Source organism: Myotis lucifugus, unplaced genomic scaffold, assembly GCF_000147115.1.
Source record: "Myotis lucifugus unplaced genomic scaffold, Myoluc2.0 scaffold_44, whole genome shotgun sequence".
Lineage (NCBI taxonomy): Eukaryota > Metazoa > Chordata > Mammalia > Chiroptera > Vespertilionidae > Myotis > Myotis lucifugus.
In genome coordinates, this window is record NW_005871092.1 from 6,930,095 (window position 1) to 6,954,110 (window position 24,016).

General features: G+C 43.4%; 1 protein-coding gene across 1 annotated transcript; it reads left to right on the forward strand.

The window, feature by feature from the left end:
• Positions 1-3,315: 3,315 nt before the first annotated feature.
• Positions 3,316-23,617, forward strand: PNLIPRP3 (pancreatic lipase related protein 3). The gene is made up of 12 exons (XM_006088156.3): positions 3,316-3,510; positions 7,923-8,077; positions 12,473-12,592; positions 13,230-13,361; positions 15,292-15,400; positions 15,556-15,675; positions 15,771-15,893; positions 17,451-17,569; positions 20,413-20,545; positions 21,944-22,055; positions 22,462-22,629; positions 22,906-23,617. Exons 1-12 carry the CDS (start codon positions 3,462-3,464, stop codon positions 22,967-22,969), a joined length of 1,404 nt encoding a protein of 467 aa, XP_006088218.1. The 5' UTR covers positions 3,316-3,461; the 3' UTR covers positions 22,970-23,617.
• The last annotated feature ends 399 nt before the right edge of the window (positions 23,618-24,016 follow it).

Below are 24,016 nucleotides of genomic sequence, written 5' to 3' on the forward strand. Positions count from 1 at the left end.
ATAAATATCAAAAATATAAATCTTTGTTTTACTATGGTTGCAGATATAAAAAAATTTCTATATGTGACACGGCACCAGAGTTAAGTTAGGGTTTTTCAAAATCCTGACACGCCGAGCTCAAAAGGTTCGCCATCACTGTCCTAGACCCTTCCCATGTCCACCTGTCTTTGAACCTTTTTGAAACAAGGATATAACTACAGTATTCTAAAATGCAGACTTCAGCCCTAGCTGGTTTGGCTCAGTGGATAGAGCGTCGGCCTGCAGACTGAAGGGTCCCAGGTTTGATTCTGGTCAAGGGCACATGCCTGGGTTGTGGGCTCAATCCCCAGTAGGGGGTGTGCAGGAGGCAGCCGATCAATGATTCTCTCTCATCATTGATGTTTCTATCTTTCTCTTCCCTCTCCCTTCCTCTCTGAAATCAATAAAAATATATTAATTAAATAAATAAATAAATAAAATGCAGACTCCACCCAGCCAGTTGAGCATTGACCTAGGAACCAGGAGGCCACAGTTCAATTCCCAGTCAGGGCATGTGCCCAGGTTACGGGCTCAATCCCCAGTGTGGAGCGTGCAGGAGGCAGCCGATCAATGATTCTCTCTCATCGTTGATGTTTCTCTCTCTCTCTCCCTTCTCTGAAATCAATAAAAATGTATTTTTTAGATGAAATAAAATGCAGACTTCTTGGGATTCCCCCAGAGAATGGAGTCTCCACGTACCAGACAGTTTTTAAAGAAAACCCCTGAAATAATTTCTTCAGGCCAATCTCAACCCATTCCTCAGGGGGAGGAATAAAAACGGCTGTTATTGCTGAGGGCTTCCTCTGGTCTATGCAGTTCATTTCTAAGAGACATGCTTTTATCTGTATTTAGTTCACACAAATACCACGAGGTGGAATTGTCCCCTCCATGTACTCAAAAGGAACACAGCCAGAGCGGGTAGATGACGCCACTAAATTCCATTTGACTTGCATCATAAGAATTATTCATGACAGAAAAGTCTGTTATTCAAGAATAAAAGAGGGAGAAAAGCTGAGTAAATTTTTCTACCTCTGCAAAATGCACTGAGGACTCCCCTCTGGCACTGCATTCTTCGAGTGCTCACTTAAAGAAGAGATGATAACAAAGGAAACCCTGTTGGCTCTATCTCCAAACTGTGTCCTGAGTCTCACCACCTCCACTGCTACCCTCTTGGTCCGAACCACCGTCATCTCTCACCTGGCTCACTGCACCGGCCTCAGACTGGTCTTCCTGGGCCCACCCCTGCCCTACTTCGGTCTATTGGCAGCAGAGCAGCCAGAATGACCCTGTTACACCAAAGGCAAACAGGTCCCTTCTCTGATCAGAGCCCTCCCCTGGCATTTTTTCTCTGAAAGGAAAAGATGAAGTTGTTACAACGACCAATAAGGCCTTACCCACTCTGCCCTCAAGGTCCTCTGTGACCTCATCCTCTACTCTTCTCCTGTTCTCTCCGCCTGGTCCCGCCACACTGGCCTTTTTGCATTTCCTCAAAGACACGAGACACACTCCTGACTCAGGGCCTCGGCTTACCTGTCCCTCTGCCTGGACAGTCACTTAGATACCGCCCTGACCTCTTTTGAGTCTTCGCTCAAATGTCATCTACTCCATGAGGCCTCTCCAGATCACCCAACTTAATAGCAACCTTTCCTCCAATGAAATCCCCAGTTCCCCAATCTCCTTTATGCTCTTTGCTTACTGCCATCACACTTAAGCCACCTTTTCCCAGACGCAATTTACTTGTTTACTGTGTATATTGGTTGCTCCCCTCATTGTAATATCCAAGAGGGTGGGGACTTTATTGTCTCTTGTGTCCACTGAGGTAGGACTAGAAAATGGAATAGAGCCCGGCATGGAGTAGCCTCTCAGCTATTTGGTAAATGAATCAATGAGTGCTAAGCTCACTCAAGTATTTCTCTTGGTATTTCACTCTGTCTTTGCTTCCCCTACATTATCATTGTCGATCTTTGCTTTTTTTTTTTTCATTTAAAAATGTTTAGTAAACTCCGACTAAGTTCAGGCATCGTGCCTGTCCCTTGGGATGCAGTCTTCTCAGAGGTGTACTGACGTTATGCTAGTCATGCTGAGCCTGCATGTGTGGCTGAAACCATTGGTTCCTGAAACACGGCTTGGAAAATATGACCAGTTGTAACTGGCGAGGCTCTTAGAACGTGTCTTTTCCATGGCGTAGTTACTGGGCACTAAATGGGCCAGGCACAAGCTCGGTGCTGCTGTGCAGTCCATTCCCTAACCACTGCCCATCCGAATGCCAGGTGGACTGGCGGCTCTGAGTTCCGGGAGCTATTTCAACCAAACAAAGCACCCACAATGTGTACCAGCTCTTGTTCATAATCTCTTCTTAGATTCTTGCATAATGTAACCAGGTTTGTATGAATGGCTGAATGCCTCATAAGTACTTAAACATGTTCATGTTTTTATGGTGAGAGTAAAAAAAGTTAAGGAAAACCAAGAAATACCTTCTTTTGTGAACATTTAGAAATTGAGCCACAGACGAAGGATATCTGTGGGTTGAATTTGCTCTTCACTTTAAGTTCATGTAGCAGCCGGAGAGGCAAGTTTGCTGTATATCCAGGTGTATGATGAAGTCCATGGACAACGATGTAAAGGTGTACTTAGTTGTAGGGGAACATAAATTTGGTCTTACAACCATCAGCAGAGTTGAAAAATGACAGTAATAAAATTAACACTGAATGTAGTACTTACTATATACTAGGTACCATTCATAGAATAAGTAATTCAATCACCCAATCGACCCTATGACCTGGGAACCATGATTATCCCCGTTTTACAGGGGAGGACAGGCTCAGCTAGGCTTCCTAGCCCAAAGTCACTGCTCAGAAGTGGCAGAACCAGAATTTGGACCCAGGTGATCGGGCTCTGGAGTAGAGGACAGCAACTGCTGGGACGTATTACCCCACAGGTAGGACAGGCAGGTTAGCCATGTCCATCATTTAACTCACATCTTAGCAGGGTCTGTTTGTATGAAGTATACCTTTGCACTCAGAAATGAGTTAGGGGAAATTTGCTCGACGTGTATAATCCTGATTTGGAACATTTTTACCTCTTAAATGTTTGTTGTGTAGCATCCTAAAGCCTTAAAATAACTTTTAAGAGTGACTCAGTCTGTGCCTACCCAAAATATTACTAATGATGAAACAGAAAAACCTCAGAAGTTTTAATTACCAGCCGCACAATGCAAGACACACCCCACTAATTATGGCTTAATGTGAAGCGAGGCATCGGCTACAGCACATTCACTTTGCAGGGCATAGAATTCAGGGTGCAGTTAGCTCTGCTCTTCTGGACCTAGAACTTAGTGAGTGGTGTCATTTTGAAGAAAACTGCTGAAGTTTTTATAGCGAGGGGATTTTACAAGTCAAAATCTTCAAGAAGATTTTTTGTGTGATTTAAAAAAATCAACTTAGATGTTTGGAATTTGGATTGCTGCACTCTTATTCTTTGGCCCATCAACAGGTAAGACTCATAGCTTATAATAAATCCCTTAAAAATAATGAGTGTATTCACATCCAAAATGTAATTGACATGGACTTTGAAATATGGGTTCTGTTTATATCTTGATTTATTTGTCATAAAATTACCTAAGGAAAATGCATCCATTTTGTAATACTGGATTAATCTGAAGAGCAGTTGTGAAGAATCTATTTCCAATGATGTAAAAGTTACTGGATAGTCTTTACTTGGCTCTGAGTTCTGCCATTTACTAGCCTTATGGCGTTGGTCAAATAACTTATCCAATGTCTTCACTTTTCTGATGGGTATGTAATAGAAAATGAGAAAGTACACATTTCCAATTTCAGTACCTGACTCACAGTAGATGCTCAGTAAATGTTGAATGAATGAATGAATGAATGAATGAAGGGGATAATGCTGATTAGAACTTCCACATTGACTTCTTTCCATTTTTTCATGATTTTGAGAAGGAATATTATTCTGTGGACATTTCTTTTTTTCTTTATTTTTTTAAAATCGTCATTTGAGGATATGTTTTTCATTGGTTAGAGAGAGAGAGAGAGAGAGAGAGACAGAGAGAGAGAGAGAAACACTGATGTGAGACACAAACATCGATTGGTTGTCTCCCATACACACCCCAACTGGGGATCAAACCCACAATCTGGGAATGTGCCCTGATGGGACATAAAACCTGCAACCTTTGGGTGCATGGATGACGTTCTAATCAACTGAGCCACATCGGCCAAGACAGTCTGTGGGCATTTCTTATACAACTCAATATTCACCAACTTGTGCCCCTTATACTGTGAACTGCTTATGTAATTACTATGTAGTAGTTATTGGTTTTGTCTGCTCTTACCATCCTAGTTCAATATTGTTATATTGGCCATTTAAGTTATTGGTCCAATTTCAAGTTATTAATTTTATAGCAAAAATGTTATTTTTCCCTAAGTGGCTTTAATACCTATGGTGTCGATCAGTCTCCTTCATCACATCTACTGTCTTCCAACTTTATGCCCTCTTTGCGCTATTTCCTTATGGAAAAAAGGATGGTGACCAATAACCCTGGAAAGTTACTAGCATAGACAACATGCAACATTTACAACAATCTTCATTTCGAAATCCAAGCTCTTCCATAGACTGGATAATGTAGTTGAGTACTTGGAGGTAAAGCCATGGAATGCAAAAAATAAAGGCAGCAGGACATTCTAGGAAAAACAGAAGCTTGTATTAGGAAGGCCAAATCCACATGTGAAATCATTGCCCTAAATCAGAGCTGGACATATGTGTGTTTCAAGAGAAAAAACAGGATGGATGGCAGGCAGGAGATAGATTGAGGAAGAGCCACACTATACCAGGGACATATTGAAGGAGGCACAGTTACACTTCCAACAAGAGAAAACAAAGGCGACCAGAGAAACCAGGAAAACCAAAAACGGCACAAGAAAGGCATGGTCCCCATATGGACCAAACGAAAACGACCCTGATCTTGAGCAATTCATGGACAAGAAAGGAGAATTCATTTAAATATTCTCCTTTGAAGGGAATGGGATCTGATCAATAGACATGCGGAGAAGGAAATGTAATTATAGCACGCTAGCTGGCTCTGGGAAGAAAAATATTTACATTTCTAGTCATAATCATATAAATTCTGTTGATTGATTTTTGGAGTCAGCCTACAGACAGAACATGGAAGACCTAATTATGATGACAGAACAAAGTCTGAATGTTATCAATGTTGACAGCATGAATGCGGAAATGCAGCTGACAAGCTGGGAAGGTGAAAGGGAGACCAGAGGGAGGGGTGGCGCGCTTTAAAGTTCATGTTGCAAAGGTAGGGAGTCAGGTTATAAGGAATGCCAGGCACGGATCACAGAATAGAAGGTGACTAAGTTTACAGCGGAAGCCAAAGGTGAGCCGAAAACTGTTATTGATTGTACAGCAGGAGGAGTTGAGGCCCTGCTTTGCTAGCACACGCCCTCAGAGGCATTGTCAGTAAGGACCCTGGGGGGGCGCTGACGGACCAGGAGGGAGAGGGGGAGGGTTCCCTCCTGTTTGCTCCCGGATCCTGTCTGCGTTTTTTTCTTTTCTTTTTTTAAATACAGTGGGGCCTTGACTTATGAGTGTCCCGACTAACGAGTTTTTCGAGATATGAGCCGTCTCTCGGCCGATTTTTTGCTTTGAGTTGCGAGCTAAAATTCGGGTTACGAGCCAGCTTCAGATACCCCACCGCTAGTTGGCGCAGCAAACGTAAAAGTGAACGCCACAACATCAGCCCAGCATCACGTGTCTCACTCGTTCACTTTTTGATTTGACATACGAGTAATTTGAGTTACGAGCTCAGTCACGGAACGAATTAAACTCGTAAGTCAAGGCCCCACTGTATATGTTTATTTCAGAGAGGAAGGGAGAGGGAGAGAAAGAGAGAGAGAAACATCAATGATGAGAGAGAATCATTGATTGGCCGCCTCAGGGATGCCCCCACTGGAGAATGAGCCTGCAACTCAGGCATGTGCTCTGACCCTAATCAAACCGCGACCTCCTGGCTCATAGGTCCAGGCTCAACCACTGAGCCACGGCTGGGCCTGTCTGCATTTTTTCATCAATGGCTTTTCACTCCAGTGCAGTCATTACAGTAGCAGGTGTTGGTTCCAGTTTACAGTTTTCTGATACTCCCAGAACCAGACTCACGAAGCCATTCAATGATGCCAGCAATAGTGAGCTAACACCCCTCCTCAGGGGCCCGAACCCCAGCTCCGGGGAACCAGCACCCCCTCCCCATCTAGCAGCCCCAAGTTTCCACATTTGAGTAACTTAGCCTCTGCCATTTCTCCACCAGCCCTGGAGCAGACAGCTGCTCCCCCTGAGCTATCACAGAGGCCCCTGCTGTCTTCATTTCTCCAAAACCTGATTAATAACCATCCCTATATTAACGCTCACAGTTAAAATAACTGGCCTGGATTCTGTCTCTTGCCCTGGTTTGGGCTGGTCCAGGGACTAGGTGGGTTACATCCTCTTTTATTATTGCAGCAGGTTAATAGATCTCGGGTGACTAAAGTTGATCACTTGCAACTTGGTTGCGTCAGCACAATGAACAGATATGGGGGAACCACAGGGCCTGCATATGTTTCAGGGGGTCTGCTCCGGGGAGAGGGCTGTGGCCGGGGGTGGGCAGGGGATGTTGCTTATCTGTACAATTTTTTAAAAAATGTACAAAAATTTATTTGATTAAAAGTAAGTTTAATTTTCTATTCCTCCTCTTTACATTTATGTGGCATCTCATTCTTCAGAATGTGAAATCTCCTAAAATTTTGAAGTTAAAAGCTGGTGGATTTGAGAATCAAAGGCTTATTTATATTTTGTAAGTGATAGAAGAAAGTCCTCAAATTCAAGTCTTCAAACAGTTCTCACCAATACTAACAAATAACCATAAAGTGAATAGATTATAAATAACCGTAAATTGAATAAATGATCAATAATAAGTTGAAAAAATAATGGTAAAGTATAATCATAATTTAATAAATTGAACTCTACCTCCATAAAACAGCATGAAATGAAGTTGTTTGTTTTGAGTATTAAATGAAAACAGAAGGTCACAGTGATGGGATAAATTTGAGTCAGTGAATGACAGAAATGAGGACTTAGTTTCCCCAAAGCCTCTCACTTTAGGTGAGTAAGTGAGCTCTGGAAAGAAGAAACTTGGTTAAAACTAAGTGAAACTTTGCTCTTATTTATGCTCTCAGGAAATGTACATTAGACTCCTACTGTGTGCCGGCCATGGTGCTAGGCTCTGGGGACAAAAGAGATCCCTTTCAACAAGAAAAGGCAGGGGCTCAGGGAAGACACAGTATCTCATTTTATTTTATTTTTTAAATTTTTATTTCTTGATTTGAGAGAGAGAGAGAGAGAGAAACATTGATTTGTTGTTTCACTTACTTATGTATTCATTGGTTGCTTGTTTATATGTCCTGACCGGGGATCAAACCTACAACCTTGGCATATTGGGATGATGGTCAAATCCACTGAGCTACCCAGCCAGGGCACAGTATCTCATTTTATGTCTTCATGTCTCAGGCCCAGTCACAAGGGGCTTCCATGTTATAGTTCATTTAGTCATAACGAGTCTGTAAGGTAAGTGGTATTATCTCCCTTTTGCCGAGGAGGAAAGTGAAACTCAAAAAAGGTTAACTAATTGCCCAAAGCCAGGAATTTCTGATTCCAAAGCCCATACTCTCTCATCAGCAGCATTGCAATCTCCACGGTCATGGTCATAAGTAGGGGGAGGGGTATTTTTTGAAGAGACGCTCCCCGAGTCAGACTTGTTCAACTTGAAGACTAATTTCAATGAACCTTCAGAGTGGGGAACACGGCTTCTCTGGTTCCTACAGCATTGACACGCCATCTTTCTGTGACAGGAAAAGAGATCTGCTATGAAAGGCTGGGGTGCTTTCGAGATGGTTTACCATGGACCGGGACTCTGTCCAGGCAGTTCGCTGGTTTGCCCTGGTCCCCGGAAGAGATAAACACTCGCTTCCTGCTCTACACCAGGCGCAACCGCATAGCCTACCAGGTAAGCTGGCTCCTGCCTTCCAACAGATTATTCTAAAATAGGAGCTGTAGCAATAGACACAGAAGACAGATGCGGTAACTCATTCTAGCAGAAACTGTTGGTTTCTTTTTTATTGAATTTATTGGGGTTACATTGGTTAAAAAAAGTTTATAGGTTTATGCACCCTGTGTCCATGGTAGCATTATTTACAATAGCCAAGATATAGAAACAGGCCAAGTGCCCATCAGTAGATGAGTGGATAAAAAAGCCTGTGGTACATTTATACCATGGAATACCACACTGTAAAAAGGAAGGAACTCTGACCCTTTGAGACAGCATGGATGGACCTGGAGAGTATTTTGCTAAGCAAAATAAGCCAGTCAGAGAAAGGTAAGTATCCCATGATCTCACTCAAATGTGGAATCCAATGAACAAAATAAACTGGTGAACAAAATAGAACCAGAGGCATAGACACATGATGAGAGGGGAGAGGGTGGGGTGGCTGGCTAAAAGGTGAAGGGGTTAGCCAAGGAACATGTATATACATAACCCATGGACACAGACAACAGAGTGGTGAAGGCCAGGGGTGGGGTGGCAGGGGCTGGGTGGAGGTGGGCAAAGGGGGGTATAGGAGGGCACCTGAAATAGTGTCAACAATAAAAAAATTACATAGGTTTAAGGTGTACAGTTCTATAATTCATCATTTCTATATTGTATAAAAGATTGATTTTAAGGCAAGTATTTCTTTTTTACAATTGTGAGCCAGATTTTTTTCTCATACGATTTGTCCTAGTGTTTAAATATGAAAATTGCGCTGCACATGTTGTTTCACAGAAGGTAAATTTGGTGTTTTGTCCATTTAAAAATTTGTTTTAATATATGTATTTTAAAATCTTGATTGTTGAAAGGATTACATTTGTCCCCTCTTGTCCAGTTAATATATTAATTGAGAGCCTTCCACACGTAAGAGTGTGATCAAGCCACAGTACCTAGTACGTGTTAAACTGAATAAGCGGGACACTGTCTTAAAGGCATTATATTAGGGGAAACGGGGTATGTAAACAAATACCTTTATTGCAACACAGATTGTGATCTGTGACCTGAGCTCTGGGATGATGGGAAAGTTCCGAGAGGGACGGTGGTCACTGTTGCACAACAGTGGGACTGACATAATGCCATCGAATTGCACATGTAAAAATGGCCTAAACAGTAACTTTTATGTTATGTATATTTTACCATGATTTTTAAAATGTAGAGAGAATTGCCCTGGCCAGCATAGCTCAGTGGTTAGATCGTTTGGCCTTTGCACCAAAGGGTTGCAGGTTCGAACCCTGGCCCTGACCAGGGTGTGGGAGGCAACCAACCGATCTGTCTCTCTCACATCGATGTTTCTCTCTCTCTTGCCTCCCCACCTCCTTTCCACTCTCTGAAATTCAATGGAAAAAATATCCTCGGGTAAAGATTAAAAAATAAAGATAAACTGTAGAGAGAATCTATGTTGAATACAAATGTTTGGGGTACCTCTGTAGGTTAGGAGTTTCAGGGTACATGTGTCCATTCAGGACTAGCTGTAGCTCCTGGTCTTGACCCTCAGTCTTCGGAGGACTTGTCGGTCCTTCATCCTTCTGCACAGTGATCATGCACTTGAACCTTGTAGAACATCAGAAACCAAGTACTTTACTAATAAAGGGGCCATAAAAACAACGTTCCTTGGGTCTTCTCCACTCCCTTCCATTAGGGAAGAATCCTGGGTGACACACTAGATCTGTAGCTGAAGTTTGCAATGGATAGAAGCCTGAGGGTTTGTTGTTAAAGTGTTTTTGGCAACAGCTGGGGCATAGGATGAGTCAAGGTGTTATATTTAAACAAAAAAAAGGATTATCCTAGACTTGACCCAAATGCTCTACAGTACGAATTTAGCCACCTTTGCTTATGAGAAAGTAGAAGTGAGCCACGCAAAGGTTTAACATCCTCTTTTGCCCGAGGGAGGAATTGTCAGGGGAGACCTGGTGCGATGACCTAGGTTTCTAAGACTCACAGATCTTCACAGCTACGTTTCTGCAAGAATTAAATGACCCACTTCCCCCATGAATCCATGACTCTTTAGCCTAGAGTGGCTCACGCCGACGGGAGGGGTGATGCACATTTTGCAGAAGTCTGCCAGTTTCTGTGCCTGTAGCCATTGTCAAGGTTGGAACATACCTAAGTGGTGACTGTTCCTGACATGCAGGAAATGAGATGACCTGTGAAGTAGTCAGCAGGTGTAGAATGAGTTGATCTCGTACCTACTGGGCTCCATGACTCCTCCAGGATAAGAATGATGGGAAAAGGCCCGAGCACCCAGCTCCACATGGGTCCTTGTGGCATCGGAATCCCAGATGCCTTCTTTTGATCCCGCGATGTTTGGCATTTCCCATTTTCTAGGTTAGTATGCCATTTTCAGGGGTGTGCCAGATGGAATGAAGAGTGAACAAAGTGTTTTTTCTACCTTTTCTACTCTATTAAATTCCTCCGTGGCTCCTTGTGACAACAGAGGATGCTCAGATCCCACAGTATTTGTCCAATTGCCACTTTGAGACTTGCTTGGGGTCCCCCTTCCTCAAACTATTCTCTTGACGGGGACAGCCTAAGCAAATCTTTTCTACCCAATTCCTCCCTGTAGAAACAGGAGTATAGTAGGTGTTTAGGGGGCTCCAGCTGGAGTTGGAATGAACATCTGGATGCTTTTAGATGCATAGACGGACAAATGTTTTTGCCCCTGGGTTCCAGGACTTAGCAGGTAAGTGCTCCCATAAAGCCTGAATACAACTGATTTTATTTCCTGCCTCAGCCAATGCCGCATCTGGTCTGGGCCCTGTCAGGGGAGAACACGATGTTCAGATCATAACTTGAGAAGCCAGCGGTTAAGCTCATGACTTCAGAGAAAGACCACGTGGGTCTGACCCCCGCTCAGGACTCATTGGCTACAGACAGTACTTCTGGGCAAGTGAGCTGACCTGTCATTGTGCCCCTTCCTGATCCGTAAAATCTGTACCCACCTCACTGTGCCATGAAGTTAAATGAGCTGCTCTGTAAAGCACCAAGAACAGTTCCTGCCACACAGACAGATCCGAGTGTCAGCTCTATTGAAATTACTATGTAAACCAACTGCTGATTCTTTAGCCAGCGAGGTGTACGATTAGTGGCATGTCACTGCTAACTCAGGCAGGTCGCAATGGGCTCTTTGTTTAGATTTCATAAGTATCTGAATGTGTGGCTTTCCAGTCGTAGGATTCACTACTGTCAGACTTGCTATCTGCTGATAATTCATTTTTGTCTTAATAGAATTGCTTGTACTTGGGTCTCTTAATCCTCTTAATAACAAAATCACTTAAATTCATCATATTCTAAAATCTTTGAGAGTTTGGTTATAAAACCAATGCAACAAAATATAAGAAATACAAAATAATATTTAATGTAATCACATAAAATTATCTTCAGTATGCTGTTGCCTTTTACGTGGTAAGATTCTAACTTCTATTCCTCACTCAGAAAGTGGGGTGGGCCCTGACTGGTTTGGCTCAGTGGATGGAGCGTTGGCCTGTGGACTGAGGGGTCCCGGGTTCGATTCCGGCCAAGGGCATGTACCTTGGTTGCGGGCACATCCCCAGTCGGGGGTGTGCAGGCGGCAGCTGATCGATGTTTCTCTCGCATCGATGTTTCTGGCTCTCTGTCCCTCTCCCTTCCTCTCTGTAAAAAATCAATAAAATATATTTTAAAAAAAGAAAGAAAGTGGGGTGGATAGTCTATTTTGCTACCAGGTAGCTTGCTTCCAAGTCTCAAATAAGACAATTCCCATGAATTACATTGACGGTCAGTGAGAAGTGCTGTACCAAAGTAAGGCTTGCTGAAATTCTGATGGAAACCGGCCCAACCTTGTCTTACAAACATTGCTTTAAACCCAAACATGTTTATTTCTCTTCCTCATGATTATATTTACGTATTGCATTTCATCACGCATGAATAGTTTCTTAGCCCTTTCCCAGTATGTATCAGTAACTATTTCTTTGGTAAAAGTGTACTAAAGAAGGTTGATAAAAATTAAATTTAGCCTGCTGGCGTGGCTCAGTGGTTGGAGGTCACAGTTCAATTCCCGGTCAGGGCACATGCCAGGGTTGTGGGCTCGATCCCCAATGGGGGGCATGCAGGAGGCAGCCAATAAATGATTCACTTTCATCATTGATGTTTCTATTTCTCTCCCTTCCTCTCTGAAATCAATATATATATACATATATATATGTATGTATGTATATATTTATATTTATATATTTATATATATTTAAATTAATTGTAGTGGAAGTCTTTTGAGCAGATTTAGAATCTAAATATTTAAAATGGAATGATTGTTTCATCTTAATCTCTCTTCACTCGAAACAGGAGATCAGTGCGGTTAACCATCGAACTATCCATGCCTCACACTTCAGAACAGACAGGATGACCCGCATCAACATACCTGGGTGGAAGTCAGACGGAAAATGGCAGCAGGCCATGTGCAATGTATGACGGGAACACGCTTTTTAGCGGGAACGCTTACATTTAAGGCGAATGTACCTTGTGTGGCATTAATGCATATTCATGGACTCCTTCGTTCCTTACTCACGTGGTCCATGTCCCAAGGCCTGACATGCCTTACCCATTTCCCACTTTTTCTCACTTATCATGAATTGCATAGATTATAATGGGGGCCTATTTTAAAAATTATTCTTTGGTAAATTCTCATCTTTTGAAAATAAACTAATGGCATGATCCATTTCTTATTTAATGAAGGGAAAAAATTTCTAAGTTCACTTCAAGAGATTAATTTTCCCCTCTTAATGGTATACTCAAGATGAATACACTGCTAGCATAGCAAGTGATGAATTATTTATAAGTGATAGAGTGTGTTAGCATCGGGCTGTCTGAATTCATATCCTGGTTCTACCTACTGGCTCTGTGATCATGGGCAAGTTAATTAGCCTACCTGTGCCTCAGTTTCCTTATCTGTAAGTGAGGATTAAATAAGTTCCTACACGTAAAAGGGTTAGGACAGTATCTAGCATGTAGTAGGCCCTGCTAGTGTCATTGCTTATTATGGAATCAGTTGGTTTTCTTTCACTCTCATTCCTTTAATACTTACACTAAATCGTTGTCCCAGGTGTTGCTAAAAGCAGAAGATGTGAACTGCATTAACGTAGACTGGATTAACGGATCGCTGGAATACATCCACGCCGTCAACAATCTTCGTGTTGCCGGAGCCGAGGTGGCTTATTTCATTGATGTTCTCATGGTAAAGAGAGTTATTATTTTAAAAGTATATTGAATTGCTTTTGCATCACCAAGAATTCGTGGCGCTTTTCCGTTCTTTTCATTAGCTTGCACAAGTACTGAACATGTGAAACAGTAAGCACTCCTGTGTGGTGGCCAGGAAAGCAGTTACTTCTTGGGAAAGCGCCTGTGGTTACACAAAGCGCCACGTGGTGGCAGTGTTCCTTCACAGGCTCCTCACCAAAGGCTTCCCGACCTTCCCCTCGCTCAAGGTCACTACCTTGATCTGCCTGTAGGACCATCTTTGTTAGTTTTCATCACACTGTAAACCTATCCTGAATGATTATTAACCATTTCCATCTTAAGAATTCTGTTTAGAAATTGGTCCTATGCAGTGAATCAGATCTGTAGGCCAGTCCAGCCATAATTCTTTAACCTAAACATTTTCTAAAAGAATAAAATAGACGTTGCTATTTATAAGGGATATACCCAGAGACACTTACAAATGTCCAAGTGCTCTATCATTATAGAAAGTAATGTCCCACTACAAACTGCAGGGAGGTAAATCTAAAGATTTTTTTTTTTTTTTTTTTAAATATATTTTATTGATTTTTTACAGAGAGGAAGGGAGAGAGATAGAGAGTTAGAAACATCGATGAGAGAGAAACATCGACCAGCTGCCTCCTGCACATCTCCTATTGGGGATGTGCCCGCAACCCAGGTACATGCCCTTGACCGGAATCGAACCCGGGACCTTTCAGTCCGCAGGCTGACGCTCTATCCACTGAGCCAAACCGGTTTCGGCAAATCTAAAGATTTATGACCCTTTCAGATTCTTGAGGAGGGTTCACTCATTATTCAACAAGTGTTTTATCTGCGCTTGCTGTGAGCCGGGCCCTGTTCTGGGCACTGCAGGTTCATGGTGAGCGGGACAGTGTCTGCTCACGGAGTGCAGGCGGGGCTGTGAGGAAGTGCAAGGCAGGGGGACGAAGAGGGATGTGATCAGCAGCTAACTCAGGTGGGCGGCCGGGAAGGTGATGTGGGAACACTGAGCACAGATAGGAAACAGCCTCAAGCAGAATCGGGAGCCAATACTCACCTCTGCCCCCCACAAGTCTCTCTCTGCCCCCACACGTCCCCTCTGCCCCCCACATGTTTCCCTCTGCTCCACAAGTCTCTCTCTGCCCCCACAAGTCTCCCTCTGCCCCCACAAATCTCTCTCTGCCCCCCCCCACATCTCCCTCTGCCCCCCATACGTCTCCCTCTGCCCCCACACGTCTCCCTCTGCCCCCACAAGTCTCTCTCTGCCCCCACAAGTCTCCCTCTGCCCCCACAAATCTCTCTCTGCCCCCACTCTGTCAGGGGAGAGTAGATGTTAAGGAGGCACTTAGAGCGGGTCTTTCTATACAAAGAATGAAATCAGACTAATCTCCTTCTCAGAGGAAAACCGGTCCTAAGTTTTTGGGAACTTTCTCACTGGTCCTGGTGTCTGAGCTATGGGCTCTCTAGGTCCCAAGTCTTCCCAGACATTCGCTAGAGTTGCCTTAAACTGGAGGAAACAGGCAGGGCGCGGTGGACACGGGTGGATAGCAGTGAGGGCAGGAGCTGCCTTTGACCGGTGTTGGGGCCCTGCGGGAAGGGTCGGGCCTCGGGAGGGATGGCATGGGCTGGAAGCACAGCGGTTGCCCCTGGGCATTCTCCTGTACCCATGTGGCCCCTCGGCACAGGGCAGGGGCTTGGCAGAGGCTTCCTCCAGGCCTGCCTGGTGTGCTCTCCTTCAGCCAGATGAGCACAGAGGTGGGCGTGGGTGTCGCTGTCACCTTGCCAGACCCCATCCTGCATGTGATTGGGGTGGGGGGTGCCAGCCCCTTTCCCACTTTAAGCAGAGTTAAGCCATTCTACTGGCTCTTTTCAAAATGTCTGTTCTGTTTTCCTTTTTAACATCCCATCAGAAACAATTTGGATACCCCCCTTCTAAAGTGCACTTGATTGGCCACAGCCTGGGAGCTCACCTGGCCGGGGAGGCTGGGGCCCGGACGCCAGGCCTCGGGAGAATAACTGGTAAGCCTGCCCTGCCGCTGGGCCTTGCCTGTGTTCACCTGTTATTTTTATGCACAAAATCGAGTATCTGAACACCCAGTGGGGTGCCAGAAGCGCTCCTGAGTAGGCCCTCCTGAGCAGAACGGGACTCCGTGTAATAGGCACCTGCTTCCTAGGTCTGGACCCTGCCGGGCCGTGTTTCCACGACACCCCCAACGAGGTCAGGCTGGACCCCTCGGACGCCGGCTTTGTCGACGTCATTCACACCAATGCAGCTCGCTTCCTCTTCGAGTTTGGTAAAAGTTTTTTTTTTTTTAACACAAACAGAGCTACACTGAAGCAAAGAGGAGAATTTGAAAAGCATTCCTCCTACTTCTAATATCTATTTCAGGGGCCGGCACAATCAACGCTTGTGGGCACCTGGACTTTTACCCAAATGGAGGGAAACATATGCCAGGATGTGAAGACTTAATTACACCTCTATTAAAATTTGATTTCAATGCTTACAAGGAAGGTAAGTACTTGTGAAATATGAAGGCTGCTGTTACACATTCACTCAGCTCCCTACTTGGACAAGATCCACATCCTTTTGTATATAATAAATATAATTAATATAATATAATATAATAAGTATTATATTATAATGATATATTTTAGCCACACTAGCTGGTTTGGCTCAGTGGACAGAGTGTCATCGGCCTGAGGACTGAAGGGTCCCAGATTTGATTCTGGTCAAGGGCACGTACCTCGGTTGCAGGCTTCTGGCCCTGGTTGTGGGCATGCGGGAGGCAGCCAATTGATGTGTCATTCTCACATTGGTGTTTGTCTCTGTCTCTCCCTCTCCCTTCTACTTTCTCTAAAAAATCAATGGCAAAAATAAAAATGTATATATATATTTTAGTCCAAAATATAGTCACATGTATCTCCATACACTCGTGAGACCCGCAGGTCAGCATCCTGTCCTGGTTGCCTCTGTACCCACAGTCCCCGGCAGCATGTCCAGCCCATTGTAGCCACTCAGCATACACCAGGAGGGTCCATTCATTCAGTACAGCGGTATTGGATCTTACTCTGAGCCAGGCGTTGTCCTAGGAACAGCAGTGTAGGACGGAATACAAAAGACAAAAATCTTTCTGGTGAAGCCAATATTCTAATTTGCTAGAAAAGCAGTAATAGAATACGTGCTAAGAAGACAACATCAAGCATGGAACGGGAATATGATGTGTTGCTGACCGTAGGGGTGAGGTGGGGAAAGGAGATTTTTGATAAGGTGGCCAGGGAGTTCTTCCCAGAAAGATTACGTGAAGGAGTTAGCCACGTGGATACCTGGGGGAAAGGCATTCCAGGCTAAGGGGAGGGGTAGCAAGTGCAAAGGGCCTGGGGCAGCAACCAAGTTGTGTAGGTCATAGGAATAATGGTCCATTGCCACAGAGTAAAAGTGTTAAGGAAGGTAAAGAAGACAGATGACTAGGATGCTATGAGAACTTCAGAATGCACAGATGTATGGAGATCTATCTTATTGATTATGGCAATAATCCCAAATATTGGCGGCAGTAACGTTATGCCTGACAATGACAATGCGAATCTGTCTTTAGCATCTTTTATAGCACCTCCCACCTGCCACACCTTGAAGCTCCCCTGAAGGTGGGCAATGGTTAACAGTGCTGGCTGTGCTGTGTTTGAATAGGAGGGAGTTCGGTCCTTCCTACAGTCAGGGAGTCAAAATTACTTGGTCTAAGGCGATGCTCAAAGCTCTAAGTGCTTATGTCAGAGATCCGGGAAGCTAGGAGGACATTAGTGTCAGAGCACTGAGTCATCTACATTTGCATTTGTTTATCTGCCCTGCTTGACTGTCCTTTTAGATTCACACAAAGAATTCTTTGGCACAAAGAAAATGCTTGGTAATACTGATCAACCTTGAGCAGCATCCAAGCACACACACATGGTCCAGCTGTCCAGACCTGAGTCAAGAAACTGTCATTTAAAGTTACTTTTCTAAGAAATGGTTCATAATCTCAGTTATCAGTTAATCCGTTCATTGCTCTCAGTTCATGGGATATTGTTTTCGCAGAAATGGCTTCCTTCTTTGATTGCAACCATGCCCGAAGTCATCGCTTTTATGCAGAAAGCATTCTCAACCCCCACGCGTTTATTGCTTATCCTTGTAGGTCCTACGAGTCTTTTAAAGTGGTAAGTAAGGCATTTTGCAGTGCAATTTAATTAGCCAGTCATTTGTTGAAGCATGATCAGCCAACTAAAAATTAGGGCTTTGAGTTTGTGGTTAAAAAAAAAAATGCACCTGCCACTTTGGGAAATAGTTGATTCTTTCTGTGCTGAATACTGAACAGCAGCAGAGGTTGCTGAAGGGCTCAAATAAGTAAACCAGCTATTTGTATTCTGGTTGTTTCAGCTCTTCTGAACGTTCTATCCAATTTTGCTCTTTTGGGCTATTTGTTATGCAGTAATTAGATGCTAGGGTAAGTCCAGGGCAAACATTTTTCTATGTATATATTTTAAATGTCATCTTCAAAGATGCCCCAAGAAAGCTGAACCAATCAATAGCAACAACCAAAAGTGTTTCTATTCACTGGGAACATTAAAGTTATTTTATTAAAATTTAATTATTTATACCGAGCAGAACGAGGGCATAGATGGCTCACAGAAACTCCACACAGATCAATACGTGACCAACACCAAATCCGATATTACTTGAAACGTACAGCACGTGGTGCCAGATCTGAGCGGAGCATTTTTTTCACTTGGTAGTCGCTATGAAAAGGAGGAAGAAATCTGTTGTGTAGTGGGAAGTGGAAAGAGGTTCCCTCTTGTGTTTGGAGACCACTGTTTGATCAGGGTAGAGCAGGGGTCCTGGGCCAGTTCACTGTCCCTCAGACCGTTGGAGGGCCAGACTATAGTTTAAAAAAAACTATGAACAAATTCCTATGCACACTGCACATATCTTATTTTGAAGTAAAAAAACAAAACAGGAACAAATACAATATTTGTATTTGCATGTGGCCCTCGGGCTGTAGTTTGAGGACCCCTGGGGTAGAGAAACATCACAGGGCTTCCACTTGTGAGGAGTAGCACTTTGTGAGTGAGGGCAAGGTTGGGGAGGAATAAGCCTTGCCCTCCTGTTACAGAGCAAGGGGAGTGGATGCCTCAGCCTGTTTCCTCACCAGTCCCTTACTCTGAATGTGCCCTGGTGAACTTCCCTTTTCAGAAAGCTGGGCAGCCATACACTGACATTCCCCCCTAACTTCCCTTTCCTCACCTCCCCTCCCACCAGCCCAGGTGCTGCTCTGAGAGGCTACAGGGTCTGGGCATTTACCATAGGGGTGGCCTTCAGACTCACGGCGTATTCAGAGATAATGGGGTTCAATCTGCCCGATTGGAGAACCTTAGCCTCCCGTGCCACAGGGATGCAAGTTATGGTTGCAAACTTAGAGAACATCGAGGCGATGTCCTTGACATGTTTTATTGAATTTTAACTCAAACAGTCATAAAAATAAAATAAAATAAAATAAAATAAAATAAAATAAATAAAGAGGGGTTCCAGCATCAGGCTGCCCCGTTCATATTCTTGTTTCATCACCACCAGATGTGCAACATCGGACAAATTGTTGAACTTCTGTGCAGACTTCAGTTTCCTCACCTGTATAAAACGGAGACTGGGAGCATCACAGTAATAAGGGACTTGGTGAGGATTCGTTGAGTTGGATGCACAGAAAGTGCCTAGAACGGTGCCTGGCACATGGTCAGCACTCAGGAAATGGAGGCCGTTGTTATTTTTGTTAGAATTTTCCTTTATAGAAAATGAAGTTTTAAATGGGGTGTTTTACTGTCGTCCTAGCTCAAATGTCCATAGTTTATAAATTTGAAACGTCAAAACCTAAAATAGAAAATACTCAAACACTCCTACCAAAGCATTTTTAAAGTCAACATCTTGTTAGTTTTGCTTTAGATTTTTAAAATTTTATTTTAGAAAGAGAGGGGGAGGGAGAGTGAGAAACATCGATTTGTTGTCCCACTTCTGTATGCATTCATTGGTTGATTCCTGTATGTGTCCTGACCGGAGATGGAACATGCAACCTGGGTATATTGGGACGACAGTCTAACCAACCGAGCTACCCAGCCAGGGCCTTTGCTTTAGATTTTATACAGATATAATTAAAGAATTGAAGTAGCTTATATTTCCTTACTACCTGCATTAAAGGAGAATTTGAAGTGAATCAGATATACAGTATATAGAATACATAGCATCATATTCTAAGTACCTTTCTGGATTTGCTTTTTGTTGTTGTTGTTAAACTTTATAAATTTGACACCTACGTTGATGTATATCGAGCTATATATTTATTTTGTAGGAATCAGCCACAGTTTATTTATTCATCCCCCCCATTAATGTGTGTTTGGGTGGTTTTTAATGTTATTAAAAGCAGTTCGGCAATAACCACCTGTGCATGTCTCCTGCTGGACTTGGCGGAAGGTGCTTGATGAAGCATAAGAGAAGTGAGATTGTCCAAGTGTATGTGCATTTCCATCTTTACCAGACATTCCCAAACCGCTGTCTGCAACGCCTGTGAATTGATAGTCTCATCAGAAGCAAATGAGAATCCCCACTCAGTGTCCCCCCGGTCCTTGGGTCTGCCAGTTGTTTTTGTTTTTGCAGATCTGCTCCGTATGAAAGTGCACGTTGTTTTAATTAGCACATCCCTGACAACCAGTAAGATGGAGCATCTTCTTACACGTTATTGACTAAGTTTTCTCTCCTGTGGATTTTCTGTTCACATTCTTTCCCTTTTTAATTTCTCTAAAAGGCCATTTTTCTTTTTCTGTTCATTGATTTTGTCTTATTTTGTTTTGTTCTGGAAAACAGGCAGGGTAGCCTGTTAGTCAATTTAGTCATTTTTAAATGCATATTCTTTATTTAAATTCTAAGGATTTATTATTGTTTAATAATACATCATGAATTTACCGAAGGACAACATTTCTAATTATATTGCTGATTGCCTCTTGTGTTCTGTCACCAGGGAAATTGCTTCCATTGTCCCGAAGAAGGTTGCCCAACGATGGGTCATTTTGCTGACAAATTTCACCTCAAAAATAAGAAGCCTAATAGACCGTATTATTTCTTAAACACCGGGGCTCTTTCCCCATTTGCCCGTAAGTATTACTGCTCAGTTTTATTGTAAAGCTTTAAGGTTCTTACCTTTTCAACTCTGACCGTTTTTACTGAGGGTCTACTAAACAAGTGGCCACTGGGCCAGACTTTGAGGACGCCCTGAGGAACAACGGTGTGAGTTTAGGCTAATGGGGAAGATGTGCAAAAACTACAAAAATCTCAGTTTCAGTAAAACTTGTGTTAGGAGACAGAGGAGGGAACTTCCATAGCCAGGTCAGGGAGCTTCTGCGGGAAAGCGATTTCTAACCTGAGTCCTCAAAGCGGTGGCAGGAGAAGGAACTGCCTGGAGGTCACAGGTGGCACTGAGGGACCCTGGGGGTGACAGAGACCAGGAGGAGAGTCGTGTGAGAGGAGGCTGAGAGACACACGGGTCAAAGAATGAAACTGCACCACGTGGGCTTAAGGCTCTGTCTCTGGGCTCAGGGAAAGCCACCGAAGGGTATTAAGATGATCAGATTTGCTTATTTTAGAAAAAGTCAGTCGAAGGAGTTGCTGCCGGGATCAGCGGGGACAAGGTGGAGGCAGGGCGACCTGTTAGGACAGGGTTGACTCCCCACGGAGGGGATGGATGTGTGAACTAACTGTATTGTGCTCATCATTCCACAATATCTGTAGTCTAGCAAATCATCTTATGTGCTTTAAATCCCAGTGTAATCTGTAAGTATTACCCCAACAAAGCTGGGGGGTAGGACGCGGGGACAAAAAGGACAGTTGTTACAGGAATCCAGGCAGAAGTGTAGAGAGATGCGGAGAGAGTACAGAGATGGTTAGGAGGTGGCAGCAAAAAGGAGCGGGGAGAGTGGATTTGAGGGGTGCAGGAAATGAGTCTCGGTGATTCTGGCTGAGTGGGCGATGTGCCATTTTCTGATGTTTTAGCACAAGAAAAGAGACATGCTCTCGCTTATCTGTGGAATTGATAGTCTCATCAGAAGCAAATGAGAATCCCCACTCAATGTCCCCCCTGGTCCTTGGGTCTGCCAGTTGTTTTCGTTTTTGCAGATCTGCTCCGTATGAAAGTGCACATTGTTTTAATTAGCACATCCCTGACAACCAGTAAGATGGAGCATCTTCTTACAAGTTATTGACCAAGTTTCCTCTCCTGTGGATTTTCTGTTCACATTCTGTACCCTTTTTTATTTCTCTAAAAGGCCATTTTTCTTTTTCTGTTCATTGATTTTGTCTTATTTTGTTTTGTTTTTGAATGTCATTTTTCACCAAATTCACTCAAGCAATCTAAAGTTGTATTCTTTCTCATGAACATGAGCAGCCTTGTACCACTCTAACCCTGAACATTACAAAGTTTCATTTACATGAAAACGCCAGGATGGCATGCTTTTTGCATAGTTTTAACCCTTCATTCTCTCTCTTGCTCTTTCAAGGTTGGAGGCACAAATTGTCTGTCACACTCGATGGAAACAATGTCACTCAGGGCAGCATCTTTCTCCGTGTCGGGGGGACGACTGGGAAGACGGAGGAGTTTGGGGTGGCCAGGTAGGCAAGGCCGAGGCCCGGCAGGGAACATGGTGCTGGGCCCCGGTTTCACTGGCTGGGTGAGCAGCTCCGTGTCGCCTTTTCCTCTGATACCACAGGCTGCCATGTTTTATGTGACTTGTCTTTTTACTTCAAGCTACCAGCAGACAGTGTGAGGAAATGAAAACGCAGACACAGACAATAAGGTGTGTGGGGAAAAGTTGTCAGGAGTGCCAGCAAGAGAGAGAGAGTTATCCTGCTACCCAGTCCCTTTAATGTTATACAGACCGGCATTTGTTTTCACTTGTGAAAATTTCAAATGACTTATAAAATGCAACTTCCTCTTCCATGGTACACATGCGGATGCCTTTCACTGCGAGATTGAATTCCCAGTGCAAGAGAATGAGTCTTATTTCTCTCTTGACAGTGGAACACTTAAGCCCGGCATGACCTATACAAAATTAATTGATGCAGAAGTTAATGTTGGCAACATCACAAGTATTGAGTTCATCTGGAAGGAACATTCATTTAGGCGTTCCCGGAATAAGTTGGGAGCAGGCATGGTGGTAGATATATCTGGGAAATATGGACGTGAGTAAGTATTACTTTTCCCTTTGCATTTTCAAACTTCGTTTAAATTTCATAAGTGGAATTTGAAATTATACCCACGTATAATTTGAAATTTGCAACGAGTATAAAAATGTGTACATCTTAAAATTTTGCAATTAAAATAAAGAAACGTTATTTGAGAAATGAATACTATCTGTGCAAAAATGTTTACAAAATAATACTTATTCATTCAAAGATCTACCCATGTCTTTTTCCCTTGGATTCCTATTAATATCATTTTTTCCCCCTTTCAATTTCTCAGATCTACCTTCTGTAGCCAGGACATGAAGGGACCTAATATTGCCCAAATCCTGAAGCCATGCTAATCCGAGATACAGTCTTGATGGATTTATTTAATGGGAGCGTGAAATATAATCTCCTTTTGGTTGGTAACCAGACTCAACGTGGCCTTTGTAAATGAGATAGAAAAGTACAGTTGTTTTTTTCTGTATAGAATGTTTTACTCATTGGTGAACTTTCACATGTGCCTTAAAAATAGACTGAATTCTAGGACAGAGTATAGGACTGAGGCCTATAGGAATCGGGAGATCAAGGACAAAACAGAGCTGGGCTGGAACTTCCCCGGGTGAGAGGAGGTGACATGACAGTTTGGTGAGGTATATTTTGAGTATTTCCAGGAAGAATAATCATTGTTCTAAAATGATTTAAAGAATATTTATTATGTTCAACCTTGCTAAGACAAGTTATGGCTAGAGTTCATGATATATAGATTATAACCCTGTGGGTTGGTATGTCTACCTATTAATAATGAAAACTAATGGGAGTACATTAGTATTTCCAAGGTTTTCCTTGGCCTTCAGGGTAAGTGTGAGATAAGAGAGATTTTGGAGCTTAACTGTGGTGTGTGCCTCAGTTAGCAGTGGGCCCTGAGCATCAGCAGCCCCTTCTAGAACCGACCCTCCTCACACAGAAGGTCTCAACTCCCTGGGCCTTGAAGGCCTAGATACATATTATTTAGCCTGAAGGCAGCATTTCATTTGTAAAGCACTTGACTAACCCTTTGTGTTTGCAATAACAAGATTGTCATATTTAAATGTTAGTTGTTGTTTTTTTCTCTTATTTTGCTTCAATTTCTTCTGATTCACTTGTCCTTCTCCGGGGAAATGAAAGAGGAATGTCTTTATCACTCTGCTTTCTGTTGCTGGGCTCCGTGTTCAGTTCACAGCACTGAGCTGTACATATTGTTGAAAAGAAAAGATGACAGATACCCACGGGTGGACAGAAACTTGACCTGTGGCAAAGAGCAGAGAACAAAGTGGGTGCAAGTGGGAGATAGAAGATCGATTGGTGGAAGGAGGAAAGGAGATGGCATGTCAGGCTGAGGCCGAGGCCAGCCCAGGAGCAGGGTGGCC